The sequence below is a fragment of the Falco peregrinus genome, chromosome 8 (genome assembly GCF_023634155.1).
Source record: "Falco peregrinus isolate bFalPer1 chromosome 8, bFalPer1.pri, whole genome shotgun sequence".
NCBI classification, from domain to species: domain Eukaryota; kingdom Metazoa; phylum Chordata; class Aves; order Falconiformes; family Falconidae; genus Falco; species Falco peregrinus.
This window is the reverse complement of record NC_073728.1, coordinates 52,899,685-52,918,600: the sequence shown is the minus strand read 5'-3', so window position 1 is coordinate 52,918,600 and position 18,916 is coordinate 52,899,685. Positions and strand designations below refer to the sequence as shown.

Sequence of the window (18,916 nt, the reverse complement as noted above, 5' to 3'; positions counted from 1 at the left end):
TCGTCCCCCGGGTCCCCCCCCGCCACGCAGCTCCGGCCGCAGCGGGACCCCGGAGCTCCGCGGTTCGCCGTCGGGGCGCAGCCCGGCCGAAGCTCCCAGGCCCCGGGTGTCCGTCGCGGCTTGACCCCGGGACCGCGGGACCCCCCGGACGCCCCCCTTGTCAAGGGTTAATCCAAAGAGCCCCGGGGCTGCCAGGCACAGCTCCCGAGGCCGAACGGAACCTTCCAGCAAGGCTTTCTTAGCACTCCAGCAACTCCAGGAGCCAGAAAAGAGGGGAAAAAAACCCACCACACAACCTGTTTTACACCCAAACCTCATTGTTTATCCGTTAAGGATAAAGAATTCTCATGAGAAAGTTTACCAGGCCTAGCAGCGGCTTTCCTGTTTAAATAACTAAACTTCATATTTAGATGAGGACTTTTTTTTTAAAAAAAAAAAAAAATTCCCATTCTGCATTCAAATTTGCAAAGAACTTCACAAAACATTTGTCCCTCAGTTTCCTAAAAGAAAGAAACAACAGAAGTCTGGCAGCTTCAGTCAAAATAAGTATTTGTGTTGACTTTAGTGTTCCTGGGAAAATATTTTTGTGATCAAAGAAAGTTGTTAACCAAATCTTCTGGGGAAAACATACCCCCGTTGTTTATAGACTCTGTTTGCTGCCTTGTCCCCTACTATAAAGGAAAAGCAATGAAGTTAAGTGGCAAGAGCTATTAAGCTTACAGATAAAAGCTGCCACCAAGTGTCCATCAGAAATAATTTTCTTTTAAGTACATCCCAGTATCCCTTAAACAAAGTACTCGGGTGCCTTAAATTAAGGCAAAGAAAAAACTGTCTGGTCTCTTTGCTTAAAACTGAGCACGTGCATAACTATTTTGTTGAGTAACAACCAGACCTTTTCTTTACAAGTACTCTGTTCATGGTTCATACAATAATATATTGATTTCCTCTAACACTTTTTATATATGTGTATTGTAGCAATATAATTCTCAGGGTTTTTCAACTGAGTGTAAATCAAACCAATAGTATTATTTGAAAGAGAGTATCAGTTCTTTGAAATAAAGTTTCAATAACGTCAGCATGATAGGGATTTTCAGAAATCCATGTCCATAGCATCTATTGGTTTAAAACTTTTGCATTTTTTAAGAAATCTTGAGAATCCACGTGAAATAATAAACTGCTCCATATAATGTTGGTTTTTAATTTTGCAGCCAAAATATTTTATTTTTCCAGAATATGGTTCATTCGTTTCATTTGTTTCATTTGAAAATTTAGTATGATGTGTCAAAATTTTCCTTCAGCAACTGTATTAACATTAAAAATGAAAACAAGTAACGAATGAGGTTTTCCTTTCTGTAGCACAGCTGTCAGCAGGGCTCAGATAGACTGCCCTGTTGATTTAAAAAACACCCAACTGACAGCGTCTTTGATCTCATAAAATACTCACAGTAACGAATGAGTGAGAGCAGTAATTCTGGGCTTGATAAGAGCTCAGACACAGCCTTGAACCTTGGAATTGCGTTACTTTGAGGGAGGGAGTGCCAGCAAGGCCATACGCAGCCCGGGGAATCCAGTACTCTTCCATGAGATAGTCAAACGAACACACAGACATTAACTCGTTGGCATTGTAAAACTGACTCCAGCTACAGTCTGTCTTTTTCCATCCAACCGGGATCATTCAAATCCTCATCAGGTTCTGATATAATCAGAGAAGTTTGGGTTAAAATACAGGCTTTAGCCACCACTGCGTTGATTTAATTTTCAAGTGTTTTGAAAAAACAGAGAGAGATAAAAGTAAAATCCCATGGAGATTCCCAGAGTAGGTTTGCACAGAGTTTATATTAACTTTGAGAAGTTTTACGTTACCCTTTCAGCATCAGTAAGTCACGGTTAGGTAAAGCACAGGCACAGAGTCAGTAAAACCTCACTGAAGCAAGCGGAGCCTGTAACTCCATGGAATTGTTAACACCAAGGGGTTTCCCCTTAGAAATCAGTTTAACTAAGCAAGTTAACATCTTCACCGCTAGTGCTAACATTCTGAGTGCTGGGGCGATAAAATCCCTTTTTGGCAACAAAGCCATCTGCAAATAACTGAGAACATCAGCCACAAAGTGACCCAGTGGCTCAGGCAACTGGCACCTTACCTGCACCTTACTCAGTGTGGGGGCCAGGAGGGGCCAGGCTGGGCTGGGGGGCGATGCGGTGGCAGTGCTGTGGCAAATGGCAGCACCAAGCACAGGGAGGCTGTGCCTGTGTCAGCGAGGAGCTGGGCTCTCTTGGTGGAGCACAGGGGAAAAAAAGAAAAAAAGAAAAGAGGCCTTTTTAAGTCAAGTCTCAGGTACAGCACAGGCAGCACCTGTGCTCCTGCCAGGGAGGCTCCACGTGTAGGTAAGACATCAAAAAGACACTCGTTCACCCCTCAACCTCACCTGCTACTGGAGTAGGAGAGAAACATCCCTCATAGCCAGCAAGGCTAGTGCAGACAGGCACCCCCTCGTACCTGCACAGCCCCCAGCCCCAGATGAGCAGCTCAGCTTGTTGTTGCCCAGGTGCCTCCCATTTCACCAGGACCCCAAAGCCAGATTGGCTCAGCAACACCTTGAGCACCTATTTTAAGCTAATTTGAGTTCCTTTACACAATGTAAATTTTTTTTGCTGATAAGGGGAAGAGCTTTATTAGCTCTGGTTCTGAATGTCCATCTGTACCTTCTACTGCCCTTCCTGTGTGGTTCCTCTGCTAGCTCTTGTGTATTTTTGTTATCTGATCTGCCTTACCTAGTTTTTCTACTAGGTTAGTTTTCTGTGCTTTTAGGAAGTGATGCTGGTTCACAGAGCAATCTGAAGCCAGTGCAAAGCAAGCAGTGTGGAGGTACAGGCCTGAATGGCAAGAGGTAAGCAGGACCTCTTCCTTTAACTGTGCTAAACTGGGATAATGTGGCTTGTGGAGCTGTGCCCAAACATGGCTGGTCCTGCTCCATCCAAGAGCCAGCATTGGTGGGGCTGGGCAGTGGGCACGTGGTGCAGTAAAACGCGCACAGGGAAGATCCTGTGAGCTGCACGGAGCTGTGCCCTTGCTTTACTGACTTAGTGGGACGGGGTTTAACACGCAGCTGTTCAGCACACTGCTCAAAGGCTCTGTGCCCTTGCAGACGGCAGGGATGAAGGCAGGTGAGAGCAGAGCTGCCGCTTTCTCTGCGGGGCTCCTGGGGTTGGAGAGCTGCAACCTGCTTTCCTGCGCTATGGGTAGAAGCAAGCTATGAATGTTATGTTTTTTTTCTTTGTTGTTTGTTTTTTTTAAGAAACAAAGTTACAGGATTAAGACTGTCTTTAGGAACTGTAGTTATCAAGCCTGGCTGCTATGATGGGCTTTAACCCCCTTGAGCTGCTGCTGGGTGTGCATCCATCCCAGGCTAAGCCTGTGACCATACAAGAGCAGCATTACAGATGGTATCCTGGGGTTTAAGGAAAATGCTGCTGCACTTCTGTGTAGCTTGAAAAGCCTGTTTTATTCAAAGGCTTTTAAATGCTTGCAGTTCCTAACTTTCTGCTGATGCTGAGTGGATTGAGTTGGGGTGCTTGTGCCTTGCCTTGGGGCATTGAGAACCCCCAGGAGAGGCTCACTGGCCCGTCCTGCACAGCAGCCTGAAACATCTGAGCTTTGTGCCCAAGAGCTGGCAAGATGCACCAGTCAGCCACCTGCCTGAGCATCCCCTTCGGGCACACCATCCCCTCGCCCCTGCTCCTTCCTGGTCCAAGCACTCAGTTCCTCGTTCCTCCTCTCGGCCAGTGGTGTATGTGGAAATTAGAAACTCTGTGAACATGTCTTTCCTTGTAGAGGTCTTTCACTTCTCTACCTGCCTGTCAAGCACCCAGGGGACATGACTTCTCCCACACACAGTTGCTGAAAAAATGCAGGGAGAAAGGACAGGGCCATTAATGAGGTTACAGGAGTGTTGGAGTGGGGCACTGAGAGCTGTGGGGCACAGGCTTGTGCTGTCCTGATGTAACTCTGCAGTTTGTACTGTTGGACCTGGCTTGTTTCAAGTGCAGGAATGGCCCTTGGCAGTGGGAAGGGGCTGGGAGCTGCCAGAAGGTAGGACAGCGGGGATGGTGCAGAGAAGCACCAGCTGCCATGCAGCCCCCAGAGCTGTGAAACGTTACCGTGGGCCTGCCAGAACATGGTCTTCAGGGTGATGGTGTTACTTAGTGGGGCAGCATTGACAAAACCTGGAAGAACAGAAAGAAGAGACTTTTTTTTTTTTTTTTAACATTGGGGTGCTGACTATTGAGTGTTAACTGGTGTAACTGAGATGGGCTCACCTGGGGAGCAGCACAAACCAGGGTGACTGGTGAATGCGCCTGGGTCCTCCTTAGTCCCTTAATCCCCCAGAAGGAAGATACGATCAAACAGTTGAAGACAAAATTGATGGCTCCTAGGATGTACACCTGCCAAGCGGAGGGAGAAGATGGCCAGGTCTAATTTTCTTTATAGTTATACCCATTATGATTGGAGGCTTCTGAAACATGACATCATGACAGGACAAGGGGCAACAGCTTTAAACATGAAGAGACTAGATTTAGATTAGATATAAAGAAGAAATATTTTACAATGAGGGTGGTGCAACACTGGCACAGGCTGCCCAGAGCAGCTGTGAGTGCCCCATCCCTGGGATGCTCAGGGCCAGGCTGGACGGGGCTCTGAGCAACCTGCCCTGGTGGAAGGTGTCCCTGCCCGTGGTTGGGAGGGGTTGGACTTTAAGACTTGATCTTTAAGGTCCCTTCTAACCCGAACTGTTCTGTGATCTGCTGGGTCTGCTTGGGTGAGTGCTGAAGCTCAGCAGTGCCAGATCTCAGGGCAGTGTGTGGGGCACATGGCCAGGGCTGCATGGGGGAGGTGCCACCTTGTTCTGGCTCCTTTCCTTTGTTTCCAGCTGTGACACTGCATCGTTACTTTCCAGATACCCCATGTACATTGACTCCATGGTTAATGTTAATTTGCACAGTGAAAATATTTTATGTTTATTTTTTCTTTTCATTCTTAGCATTGAAATGTATGGTTTTTTTTTTAAAAAAAAACAACAAAAAACCCAAAAAAAACCACAAAAACAAAAAAACCTCAACAAAACCCCCAACAACCCACCCCTGAGGTCCTTTTGCATAGCTCAGCCCTGACGAGGAGGAAAAGGGCTTTGGGAGGCTGAGTTAAGGGGTCAGAAGCTGCACCAGGCAGGAAGAGCTGTCCTGGGGCTCACCCAGCACTGAGCACTGCCCACCCTGCTGATGTCTGTGCAGAGTGCTCAGACAGTTCGGAATCACAGCTTCGCCTGAGCTGGAAGTGTGCTGCCACGTGGCACTGGGGATGGATGTGGGGATGGCAGCGGAGACAAGATCCTGTGGCAGAAAAAGCCACCTCTGCTTCGGACGGGACCTGGGCAGCACACGTGCTGTGCTTGCAGCCGGGTCCATGCTGGTCTCTAACGAGCCATGAGCTGAGCCAGCCGAGCCTTTTCCCTGCTGCTGGCTGCACACTGAAGGTGGGAGCTCCTGCCTTTCCTTGCCTCCCTGCCCCGGCACGCCGGCTGTGCCAGAGGGACTCACTTGTGCCAAAACCTGGTGCAAAGGGCAGCTCCGATGCTTGCGGTGAAGGAAGATGCTGCAGCATAACAGGTCTTGTGCAACTGTGGCAGCTGTGGGTGGCACCCTGTTCAGCCAGGACGTTCCTCCTTCCTCCCTGGTGGCATCTGCCCACGTGCTGCCCCAGCTACCGCTGCTCCCAGCTCTTCCCCACCGTGCCCGAGGTGCAGGCAGCTCCTGGGGCGCGCAGCCTGCTGAGGAGTGGGGCTGTCTTGGGTCAGCTTGGCTGTGAAACCCAGGGCTCTTTATTTGGTGGCTTTCCAGAAACTTTGTGTTTCTGGAATAAAAAGACTTTATGTAAATCTCACTTTCAGTTTAAAACAAAAGTAAATAAATGCTTGGCTGGAGGACAATAGCAGCACAAACTAAAATGTGGCTTGAAGATGCAGAAGCGAGCCAGAATGTGTTATTTTTAAAATCCTCCAAGTCTGAGCCAGTCATTTTGAGTTTTGCGTGGCACTTGCCCCCCCCCCCCCACCTTGTAATATTTCAATGACTGGCCCTGTAGGCACCCAGACACACTTGTCCTTGGGCTGCCCTTCCCTCCCTCCTCCCCTGGGGGAGGCAGCAGGAGGGGAGCCCACAGCTGCTTCACGTGGCTCTTCTTGCAGGACTGGGCTGAGTGGAGACATCTTGTTCAGCGTGCAAGTTGCTCATCAGGCATCATAAGAGGAAATTCATCTTTTTTCAGAGGAACCTGCATGTATCACTTCAAACGCTCAGGCCTCTCTCACAGAAATACTTACGATAGCTGGCACCTTCCAATGCCTTCAGCCCCGTGGGAGGGTGCACAGTCCGGAGAAGCTGTCCCTCTCCCTCCTGCCTGCTGTACTTTGTGAGTTTGGGTTTCCATTGCTCGCACTCCTCGATGGCAGCAGATGCCCAGGGCTGGGTTTGAGCTCTGCAGCGCAGAGGGTGTCCTGGTGAGCTGGTGGGGTGGCCGGGGCAGTTCCCGTGGGAGCCAGTGGCCCAGTGCTGCTCTGGTGGGAAGGACCTCGTAGCCCCAGCTGGAAGCAAGTGCTGTCAAACTGAGCACTCAGCGGGGGTCAGTGGTTCCCTTTATAATTTGCATTTTGACATTGCAGACTCAAGACTTGTTTGCAGGTTTTCCTTGTCACTGGGATAAAAAGGATGCTTTGCCAGACAGTTAATAACCCCGTTTGCTTCTCCTCTGGGGAAACCAAGCTGTGTCCCTCTGAAAGGGCTGATGCCCAGAGGAAACGCTCCCTGCTGGGGCCTTTTCTGGGGACGAGAAGGGAAGGCTGAGCAGCTACAGGGATCTAATTGTGGATCTAATTGCTCGCTGCTGCGTCCCCCCCACCCTCCTGTTCTCGCTTACTCCCTGTGGTGCTCTCCCATCCCCTCCCAGCCCTGGTACCTGCCCGGGGCCAAGTGGGTTCAGCTCATACAAATCAGTGGGGAACTAACTTGTCTACAAATAAAACACAAACAATAATAATTAAAAAAAGCCAAACTCAAAACTACCCACTTTTGGAGCTGGGCAATGCACTGAGTACAGGGGAAAGAAGTGGGGAGGGAAGCAAGGCTCTGTCCTTAGGCAGCAGTGTGCTGGATGAACTAAAGCTGTACTGTGCTTTGGGCGCAGAGCAAGCGGCGCGGTGATGTGGGGAGGTGGCATCCTCCCGTGTGTCCCACCACCTCCCCTGAGCTGCCCCAAAGACGTGCTGTTGCTGGGGGACCTGTGTCGGGTAGAGACCTGCATGCAGCTCAGAGCAGGCATGTCCCACGCTGGGCTGCCAGGGCGGGAGTGCGGCGCTGGGCAATGGGGGAGAAATGCAGTTCTTGAACTGCTGCTGCCTTTGGGAAGCTGCCTGCAGATGCACCCCAGGACACCCCGGGTATTATTTATATTATTTCATATATATTATATTTATTAAATATATAATCTGAGCAACCACTGTCAGGAAAAGCATACCTGCCATCTGGGTGAGCAGCTGCAGGGGAACAGACAGATCCTATGCTTCTACCTTGCAGGTTTTCTTGCACAGAGAGCAGAAAACTCATTGCGTTCCTCAGTTTGCTGGGCTGGGAGGAGGGGAATCCTCCTGTTGCACCAGCCCTTGCAGAATTCATCACCAAACCCAATGGGGCCGGTGGAATCTGTAACAGTTTTGAAATACCTTCTGGGAAACCACTCTTATAAATATCAAGACTATTCCAGCAGTACTTTTGTTCAGCTTTATTTTATAAAATGTATTTGAAAAGACTTTTGTAAGATATAAAACAATTACTGTACTTCATAAACATCATGCAAATATTTGGAGCTGTGAAAGTAAGACTGAAAAAGAAAAATCTTTGTTCTTACGGGATATCCCTTCAATGCCTAAATATGAGGATTAGAGGAGCTGGAAGTTCATGAGAATTTTCATCAAGTGATAAAGGAGATGAGAAGTATGACTGGACACCAGGAAGATGCACCTGACAGTGAGGAAGAGACTCCTTCCATCTGGCTGCTGAGAGAGAGCTCTGTGTTACAGGATTGTTGGACACCCTGGGGCAAGGCAGCCAGCCTGAGTGGCTGTGTAGCACGAGAACTCCTTCCTCTGGCAATAGCAAACCATTTTGGAGCATGTCCCTGTAATAGCTGATACAGAGGAGGAAAAAAAAAAATGGCTAAACTCAGCTTAGCAAAAGCAAAAAGCTCAGCTGAGCAAAAGTTCAGCTTCTGACTTCTCAGCGTTTTTTTCCATACAGTTTAGAACCAAAACATTGCTTCTGAAGCACCTGTAATATCTGACATACAACATCAAAAAAGCAAAGCAGCAGTAAGGTAGTGTCTAGCTGCAGCATCAAGCCCTTGAGGAGGATCTCAGCAGCACCACATGTACCTCCTTCCAGCAAAAGCTGGCAGGGATGAAGGAGAGGGACTATCAATTAACCTGTTTCTGCTGGTGAAGGTTCCTGCTGTCTTTGACAGTTGAGTCTTATCTGTAAAGTTCATCCTCCACCGTGGCTCGGAAGCCCACACAGATACTTGGCTTGCACAGTCCAGTTTAGGCGCTGGTGACAGCTTGCCAACACTGGTCTAAAACCAGATACAGGACTCCAGCACTGGTGTATCGAGGCTGAAGTCTGAGAAACGCCAGTGGAGCTCAGTGCAACAGCTTGTGTCTTACGAGGAGCCTTACCTTTAACCTTCAAAAGGACAGCTCTCTTTTGTGTCATTCCCTATTTAGACCAGGTGCCTTTGCTTATTAGTACTGCTTTGATGAGGCTGAGAACTACTCTTACAGCTTCGGCTGACAACTTCCTGACTCTTAAGTAGTTGGCAAAGTGTAACTCTGTATTACCAAGGTTTATTACTATTAGGGGGGTGTCGGGGGGGAGGCGCAGGGATACACTCTCCAGCATCAATGGCACTTCTGAACTCAGCTTTCAGGACATGGTTGTTGGTTTCCATGCTTTATAGTAATATGTCATAATGAAAGCATTCTGCACCAGTATTTGAGTTACATGTCCGTGGCATGTCGGAAACGTTATGGAAAATGTCAGATGGGTGGCTTCAAGATTGAGAGATTCATGAGGCTGCTTAAAGGTGAGTCCTACTGGTCCCAGTACCCTGCGGACTAATGGATGACATCAAGTAAATATCTAAATAGCCAATGCAGGCTGTTAGCGCCAAAAATGTAGACTTGTATGGTAATTCCACACATGTCCATGTACAGGCTGCACTTTGCTGGACTGAATTCTCATTAATTTCCTCCTTTTTCCCAGAGGCTTGTTTCTCATTCTATACTTCATTGAGATAATCTTGATCAGGATATATCAGGAAGCCAGTAAATAAGCTGTCTGTCCAGTAGGGATCGTAAAAGAGCCCATTTTGTTCTGAGTAAAAGATTTGCAGCCATACCTCATCCTCCTGCTTCAGAGAAAGGATGGTTGATCCAGAGGCAACATCATGGTTCCCAGTGTTGGCATCAAAAGTCTTGATCCGGTACTGCCCGTTGTGGACCAAGCCGATAGCCAAATGTTTGTTGGCCAAAGTGATATCATAAGTGAAGTAGTAAATACCTGGGATGCTGCATATGAATTTCCCACTGGAAGCGTTGTAATGTCCTCCCTCATTCATTAGGATCCTGTCAAATTTGATGGGCAGCCTCTCCCTGGGGTAGCTCTTTGAGACCGCCACAGAGAAGGCAGATTTGGCTTTGTTGGCATTACAGGTGCAGGGTCCTGGCATCCCCGCCTCACCCTTGCTCCCTTTGGGCCCTTTCTTTCCTGGTGCCCCCGTTTTTTTCCAGGATTACCCTTTAAACCTTTGGGTCCTCGTGGGCCAGCCTTGCCAATAGCTCCTGCTTTCCCCTTCGGTCCTGGCTTGCCGGGGTTTCCTGTTCTGCCTTGTGGACCTAGAAGACAAATAACCTTGTAAATTTTTCAGTGAAAGAGATGATATGGCAAGTGGAAAGGGGTTGTATTGTTGCAGCCATACATTTTCATGTAGGAGGAAAACCTTGCTAGTGAGAATCCAAATGAAATAGCACCTGGGGCTGGACATCTGTCAGGAGTGACTAACCGTGTTAGGTGGGCAGTTGGCATAAGGACAATGGGACTTGGAGCAGGACAGTCTGTCCCTTTCAAGGACCAAAAGGCTGGTTCGATTATCTGTCTCACTTGAGAAAAAGGAGTAATTAATTATAAAGCTAGCCAAGAACAAGCTTTAAATGTTTGGGTTTTTCAGGAGTGGGGCAGGTTTGTGAAGCTTTTGGAATGTAGCTTGGAGCAGATGGAGTACTTTTCATTTTCTGTCTCTCCTTTTTTTTTTTTTTTTTTTAATTTTTTTACATTTAACATGAAACTGTTGTTTAAAAAAAATAACACAGGTGTAGTAAAAAGCTCAGCCTAGCTGGGGGATGACCTAGTCATGAACCAGAAGACACCTGGTGCTGGGATTGCCTTGAGATGAGAAGTGAGTTGGGCTGTCACAGTGATGCTGAAACTGGTGGTCAGTGCTGATTATGGTATTGCCTGATAGAGGACAAATTTGTGGGGATTTATACCCTGCCTCTTGCCCTGCTGTGGCAAAAGTAGATTTAAATACAAGCTGTGGGTAGAAACTTGTTCTCCAGATTCCCTGTTTTGGGAGTAGGAGAAGAGAGTGAGACCCAGCGTTGGCGCGCTGGTGTAATGCTGAACCAGGAGTGCACTCTAGTGTGGCAATGGGAAATCACTGTTCTCCCACCGCAGCTGGTCCTGATGCTTACCGACTGTAAGCTGGGTCTAAAGGAGAGCCCCACCTCAGGGTCAGAGAGGGTTGTTTGCTTTGATTTAGATTGAGCGTGGTCGGAGCAATGCCTGTCCCCCCGCTAGACTGCTCTGGGGAGAAAGTACTTAATTTTTTTTCTCCTGACTTTGTTTTTCTTGAGAGTAGGCATCAGAGGCCACCGCTTTGTCTCATCCAGAGGGTGTATATTAAGGCAGGGAAAATCTCACTTCGTAACGAAGTGCAGCCGTTAGCAATGGCGTACAGCAGTAAGGTGCTATCTGCAAATAGCGCTGGTCTGAACCCCCCGGCAGGAGCTGGGAAGTGTGAGATGTTGGAGGGAGGAGAGTGGAAATTTCTAGAAGAGTTTCCTATAAGATGTGCTCTGTCCTGGCGCTCAGATTTGGGGTGACAAGTTGCTGTTAACTGGGCTGTCGCACTATTGCTCTTACATTTTACCCTTGTTGTGTTAAGAAGCGCTTTTCTCTTACCTTCGTCACCGTGCTCGCCTTTATCGCCATCCCTGCCGTCCTTGCCATCTTTGCCCGGGAAGCCCATCCTGCCGACCGTCCCTGGAGCCCCGGGTGCGCCGGGGGGGCCAGGTGGCCCGGGGGGTCCCGGCAGGCTGCATGCTAGCTGTGGCCCTTCCTGCAGTGCTCCCTTGGCAAAGCCCCCAAGGATGTGGTTTGCCACGCAAGGCACAGTCCAGAGGAGGAGGACAGCAGAGATCATGGCGCAGCCTGTGAGGAGGAGACGGGACGTGGCTGTGATGTGCCGTAGCCAGCATGTGAGGGTACGGTGGTGGCCCCTCCACCGGGATGGGGTGTTGTAGAGACTTGCGTGAAAATGGGAGATAATTGAGCTTTTGTCGGTAGGGTGGGAGAGCTGTTTGTTTTGGTGTGATATGAATCCAAGGATTTGGCTCATGGAGTTTTCTAGATCTGACCAATATTTTTTTCAAACTTGCTCTTCTCTAAGTCCATACCTGTGGCCATCCCTTGTTCTGTTTTGTCCCCTGGGCCTCCTTTCCCCTGAAACACAAGCAGTGATGGCGCAGGGGTGCACAAGGAGCTGCTCGGCACTAGCGGAGTGGAGGAAGGAGAAGGGGGCTCGGTGTAAACTTCCTCAGCAAGACCTGCTGTGCGGTGGGGTCACTGGGGTTGCTTACCAAGCCCAAAACCCACCGTGGGAGGCATGGCTGAATTTAGAAGATGGGTTTGTGGAGGCTTCGGGCCAAGGCAGCCCTCGATGCGTTTTGCCTGGCAGTAGGAATGGAGCCCTTTGGCTAGCGGAGTGTCCCTGCCCTCACTGCAGCCCAGCCGCAGGGTGCTGCACAGCCCGCAGCATCGGGGGGCAGCTGCCCCCGCGGCCGTGAGCGCCCCACTGCAGCCTCCGCCACACCTCCACACCTCACACCGCACCACTGCAGAACGGTGGTGGTCCAACCTCTCGCAGGGCTTGACCTGCCTCTCGGGGGGGGGGGGGGCAGCAGCTCAGCCTTGATGTTTGCTGCTAACAGTCACCTTGGAGAGACAGGTAACTGTTAAAAACCCAGCTGCTGTTAGTCTCCAGGCTCTGAAAAGTGAGCCATTGCTTCAAGCAGAGGAAATGCCAAGGGCTTTTTTTTTGAGCTCCAGGCTCTGCCTTCATTCACGGCTTGAGGCTGAGCCTCCTGGGCTTGTCTCACTCCACTCCCAGATGGGGATGTAGCAATAGAAAATTATTTCTGGAATAAAGCTATTCCCATGAACCTGCTAATGATACAGAACAGTTATTATACAGTAAATTATCCCTCTGGATGTCTGCACATGGAGCTGTTTGTAAATCGCTGTGCTGCCTGTGCAGCTTCTGAGTAACTCCACTGCATCTTGAATGAGTGCTCAGATGCATCAGCAGCTTGGAGAAGATGCCCCAGATCAGGCTGACTGATGAGAGCCCACCTTCATGCATGACCCACCTGAGCCTCTGGGTATTACAAGCATATAAAGTAGCATTTGGGTTCTGCACGTGATTACAGATATAGTAAAAAAGGGAATTTCCCCTATGGTATCAGTTTCAGACCACCCATGGGTGAAGGTGCTCCTGCCATCCCCTCCCCACGCCCTTTGCTCTGCCAGGGAGGGAGGTTATGGCCATGGCCACCAGCTCCCCAGTAGGGCTGGTGCTCCCCACTGGGCACTGGCCATGAGGGGAGATGCTGAGGGAGTCGGGCTCTTTTCCAGTTGTAAGGAACAAGCTGGTGAGGGGATGAAAGGCACCCCCTGGCCCCATTTCTTTCTCTCAGCTTCTGTAGCTGGAGTAGCCCTTGGAGAGATGAGACACAAACTGCCCCATACGAATCTGTGGCTGGTTCACTCTTTGCTCAGTAGCTCTTTGATTAGGGGAGATCAAGCTGAAGCCAAAAGATTTTTTTTTTTAAAGGAATTAGCCACGTATCACTTTGATACAACTCCTACCCCTGGGCTAAGAGGTGCACAGTCTTATTTGATGGAAAAGAATCCTATGAAATTTGGTCTTTTCCCTTATTACAGCTACCTCTGATGGCAGGAGGTTAAACTTTTTTCAAAAATCATCTGTTTGCACGGGTTTTCTTATCACATCCCCAAGTCCTGCTAACAAAATACAGAATGTAAGGGAGGGTTGAAAAGCAAGCAAACTGCCTTTCATCTATTGCTTCAAACTTTGGTGCTGAAGCAAATCTGTAGTTAAACGCAGATGCAATAGAAGATGAGCCGGGATATCCCAGACCTTTCAGTCTGCCAGTGGCCTTTTGGCCAGGCAAAGTCCTGCCTGGCATTACATCAAATACTAGGAGGCTTCAGCATCTCTCCAGCAGTGTTATGCTTAACTCCTGCACTGAAATAAGATGATTAAAGTATTGTATAAATTTCATGTTGGCTTTAGCGCCCTTATCCTGGTATCAGCTCCTGAAGGGGGAGGAAATGCATGTTACATGCTCCAAATCCAGCGAGCAATATGCTACATATTAATGCCGAGTGGGAGCCCCCCAGTCCTGCGATATGTATAATTAAGTACATGCAGAGGAGTGGGAAATTCAAAACAGATCCCTGGGCTGGATCATCTGCTAAGATATTTTGTTCTTCAGCTCTCTTTTGCTTTTCTTACATCTAAGTTTATTTGCTGTTGGGGAAAGGTATCAATTTAATGGTCTTGTGAGGTGGAAATCACCAACCAGTATTAACACGGACAGTTGAATAAAGGCTTCTCAGTTCACAGAAAGGAACAAGGTGTTAAAATGCCTGGCAGAGTGGGGAGATCCCAAGGCAAGCTACATCCCTGCTTCCCAGAAACCACTTCAAACGGGGCAGAAGAGAAGTGAGAGGCATCTGGAGGTGGATGACACTAATAAGTTGTGGCAAGGAAAAATGTCCTTGTGGAGCACAACCTGGGAGAAAGCTGGGACTGCTTCACGTGGAGAAGAAATGGGCAAGAGGGAGCACAGGGCAAAAGGGCAGCTCCTTTTCTTATTTCCCTATCAGAAGTACTTCTGTTGCCTTCAGACAACCCAGCTAGTTGACCTGACAGGGTAAAAAGTGGCAAAGACGAAATACCCCGAGGCTGGGAGATCAGTAGTACCGGTACTTGCATAGATGGGGAAAATGCAGCTACCTGGAGCCATGCTCTGGTGCAGCTCCTGAGTCGGTGTTAATTAACGGCTCCACAAGAACGTTTCATCCCAGATCACAGCCGTGCGTGTGGGATGCAAAGCACAGTCACATTCACAAGAGGATCTATAAATAACCTCTTAAAGAAATCTCTCTGAAAGAAAACAAACCTCATGCTGCTCCACCTTAAAAGGAAAATTGCTCCTTGATACAGAATGTATGATGAGCTCCAAGAAGCAAATTGGAAACAGATCAGCATCTTTCCTCTCCGCAGTACGGGCAGCAAGCCGTGCAGCGTGCTTTCAGCTGAGGTCTCACTTTTCTAATGACATTTTAATTAATGTCTTTGCTAATAGGGTTTTGCAGACTTTTTGGCCGTGACCGATGCCTGTTGTGGAGAAGGGCGCACCGTGCCCAGGAGGTGACGGGAGCGGGCTGGTGGGGGAGGACTGCCAGGGGACGGGAGGGGACCTGCGCTGTCTGATGGGCAAGGGGGCTGTGGTGGCTGGAACGTGTACCTGCCGCTGAAGTGCAAGTGTTCAGCTCCTCAGCGTCCAGGGACAGCACGCCGGTGTCGGGCACCGACTTCAGCATGGGAAAAGGAAGCAGACCAGGTTTACTGGAAGGAGCTGGCTGAGGTGTCGGCAGGTAGGCATGGCTGGCCAGGCTCCAGCTTCCCCCCTGCAGAGCCTGGGGCAGCACCAGGACCCACTGGAGGTTATCGAGGGGTTGGTGCTGAGCTTGGGCCAGTGCAGAAGTGCTCTGGCCCTTCACGTGTGGAGTGCCTCTCCCTCGCTGACAGCGTGTTGGTGATGGGCAAGATCTCATGCGCACAGAAATGCTTTTCTTCCCAATACTTAAAAATATCCATCCATTAAGTCACTCTGAAATGATGTCTTCTCATATATTTGGCAGCAATGGTGCTTACTAGGTTGCTCGGTTGAAGAAGACTAAGCCCTTGGGCTCAGGAGATGGTACAACTCGTGGTGGACACATGATGGACAAGGGCAGCACTGAGTTGCTCTGAGGTAGAGGATCTTGGAGGAAAGACCCTCTGAGCTCCCAGGTGCTAGGTAGACTCTGGCTGAGACCTGATGTTTGGAGCATAGCTGGGTCAAACTTCCACCCAGAGAGAAAGGACAGAGGCTCCAGAATGTGCTGCAAACATCTGGGCCCTGAGATGGAAGTATGAGGCAGACAGGTGGAGTGACAGGTGTCTGTCATCTGGGTTTGAGAGACAATGGTTCCCTGTGGCCTGGTTCAGCTGAATCAGTGGAAATTGCTGCTCTGGGTCCAGGGCATCCCCTGGGATCAATGTAGTCTGTAAAACTGTGCTATGGACCTCCACTGGGTAATTTTGGGGAATGGTTGTTGGGAAGCAAACCAGGAAAGGGACAGTTTTGGAAAATGTTCTCTCCTGAGCTGGAGCACACCTTCAGAGTGCACCTCAGGGAAAATAAAGCAATAAAGACAGAGCGTCTCTGATTTGCAGGCGCAGTGCAGGCAGAGCTGAGCCTTTACTAGCGTCTCTCTTCCCAACGAGCCACATATTCAGGGGCCTTTGCTACAATTACATAGCACAATATAATAAATGACTCAAAGCAAGATTGTGTCTAAAATGGGTTGTTCTGACTCTGCCCCATGGCCTGTATGTGATCCCCTCTTTCTGTTTTAGGACATTTTGTTGTCATTGCTTGCTGCTCCGGTGGGTCCTTCTCCTCCTGCTGGAGCCCAAGCCCTCAGCAGAGGCAGCCCCGTGCCCTGGCTCTCCCTCCCACGGGGCTGGGGCTCAGCTTTCCTCAGGGATGCTGGCAGTGGGGGGGCTGCCCGCCTCCCCAGCTGTCCCGCCAGCCTGCTCCAAGCAGACACTTGTGCCCTCAGCAGGAATTGAAACCGACCCCTCCATGCTGAAACCTGAGCATCCCATGAGCTTCTGTAGCACATGGAGCATCTGTGCAGGGGGCCTGCAAACCCATGCTCTCCAAGGGCTTTTCTGTGCGTCCTCCTTGTCGCCGGAGCTATGGTGCATCCCTCTGTCACCCGAGAGCCTCCCTCCCTAGGAGCTGTGTCCCCACAGGGCTCCCATTTCTGCTGGCTGCTGTGGCGTGGGATGGAGCTGCTGCTGCTGGAGCAGCCTCAAGGGCAGGAGCCTGGGAGCACATACCTCTGTCCCTGTGTCCCCTATAGCTTTGGCTGCTGCAGCACCCTGCTCTGCACACCTCCTGCAAGCCCCTGTGCAACTCACCCCAGCCCTGCTGCAGGGAGCTTCCCAAGCTGCTTCATTAAGGAGCCAGAAGGATTGTCGAGATCTATATGCATTAAAAAGGTGTTTCTGTCAGAAAAGATTTTGCCTGTAAGCCTCACGTGCGAAGGATCAGTTGTACTTTCTGGTGCTTACAGGGCGGCTGGGCTGAAATCCCATCAGAGGGAAGGTCCCTGAGGGCTCGCCTGCCGTGGGGTGGTTTGGTGGCACGTCCAGTTGGTGGCACGTCCAGTAGCCGGAGGGTGGGTTTTGGCTGGGGAAGCCGCCCTGTGCCAGGCAGCGGGGTGTGTGCCTGCCCGTGGGGGGAAAGGTGTAGTGGGGGAAAGAAGAGGAGACAGTTTGGGGGAGATTGCTGCTTGGAGAGAGAGGGGAGCAGGATGGGAGGGGACCCAGCAGGGAATGAACAACTGTGGCTTTCTACGCCATTTCCTTTCAATACTCGAGGCTTTCTTAAATAAAACCACCATCTTGCTTCACAATTTCCCAGCTTACCTCAAGGCACCTTAATTACCCTTCAAAGTAATCATTATCCCTGTGAGCCTCCTTCTTGGTTGCCCTGGGGCTCAAGGAGCCTGTGGGCAGGTGGGGCTGGTTTAGATGAAATCAGGTGTGCTGCGGGTGACAGCAGCTGAAAGGGATGTATTTAATTTCTGATATAAGCCATTCGTTATCCCAGGTAGGAGTTTGATCTGTTATCTCCTGTTGCAGAAAGCAATGTCAAAGGAGAGCGATGTCTCACTGTCTCAGCTTTAGGCAGCCGGGGATGCCCGTGGCAAACCTTCCCCAGCCCTGAGCTAAAGCTCCACAGAAACTGCTGGATCTGTACCAAAGCGAAGACAGAGGCTGTGGCTTCAGCTGTATGAGGTGGGTGCTCCCAGCAAGAAGTCTGAGGAATGTTTCCTTCCTGGAGTATTTCTTTTGCCTGGCGACTGTTGCCTTTGCGGATTCCTGTGCAGGCACTGGAAACCTGAGCACTCAGGGACTTAGACCTTATTTGGGAAGTTTTCAAAGTTAAGGTTAAAAGGCGGGAGAAAAAAAGAAGGAAAAGTTCATCTACTCACCACAATTAATCTCTTCAGTGGGTTCTTGACAGGCGCTGGAAACCTACACAGTTTCAAGCAGATGTTTTGCTGCAGGTCGCTGTCACACGCAGAGCCCAAGCCCCGTCCTGCCACAGCGGTGTCCTTCCGAGGGGTGTGCAATAGTGACTTTGGTCTTTCTGTTTTATTACCGTTTTACTCCTTTTTGTGTGGATTGCTAGCTTCCTGCATCAGCTCCACGTTTTGGCTCAACGTTGCTAAAGGCATATTTTTATTATTGTGTAATGGGTCTGCGCCTCTTCCTCTTGTCACGTGGCACGGGAAGAAATTTTTATGCACATATGGCTGGGAAGCTCTTGGTGCTTGAGGAGTTTTTCCCTTTCTCTCTCTCCCTTGCAGTCAAGGCTCAGGAGCTGCCTCGATCATTTCTGACAGCTTCAGCCCCTCCGCGCTGTAGCTGCTGCCTGCGCAGGCGGTGTGTCGGGATGGTAACGCAGATCAAGCTGGGCAGCAACTGCGATGCTTGATCCTGGAGCATTGGCAAGGGAAGCCAGTCTTGTCCTAAGGGGGACACTTGCTTCTTCCGAAACAACTTAGACAAACCCAGGCACATCACCCCAGGCTTGAATTACAGGACATAGCAGTGAAGCAGCAGCTTTGCAAATGCAGATTTGGAGAGGAAACTGCATGTACCTCAGTGCTGCTTCAGGTGGATGCACAAGACAAACAATGGAGACATTGCCAATAGGGATGGCAGGGTGGGAATGCTTCTGTCTTTAGAAAGGGTTGGGAGTTTGTTTTAAGTTTGCAAAGCAATTACAAACACCCTAGCAATTGCTGGAGGTAAGGCAGTGACACCAGCAGTGTCAAGCTGGAGTTCAGCTTGAGCTCTGCCACCACAGAAGTGTTGGGTCGCAGTAAACCCCTGTCCCTTCCTTGCCTCTCAGCTGCAGCAAGTCACAGTGCTACAGCCCCGAGCAGGGTCAGTATCCTGGCTTACACCAGCACATTAAACCCAGAATCTGCAAATGCCTTACAGCTCTCAAAATTGACAGCGCTTCCCTGACAGCCCCTGGGGAGGTACAGAAAGGCAAACGGGGGGTGAAGAGTTTCCTGACCCTGCTCACCACTCCCT

General features: G+C 49.8%; 1 protein-coding gene across 1 annotated transcript; it reads right to left on the bottom strand.

The window, feature by feature from the left end:
* Window positions 1–7,806: 7,806 nt before the first annotated feature.
* C1QTNF2 (C1q and TNF related 2) lies at window positions 7,807–18,171 on the bottom strand. The gene is given in 4 exon segments (XM_013294661.3): window positions 7,807–9,886; window positions 9,889–9,998; window positions 11,344–11,592; window positions 17,803–18,171. Coding segments are annotated over 3 exon segments (855 nt in total). The 5' UTR covers window positions 11,585–11,592; window positions 17,803–18,171; the 3' UTR covers window positions 7,807–9,382.
* Between the last annotated feature and the right edge of the window lie 745 nt (window positions 18,172–18,916).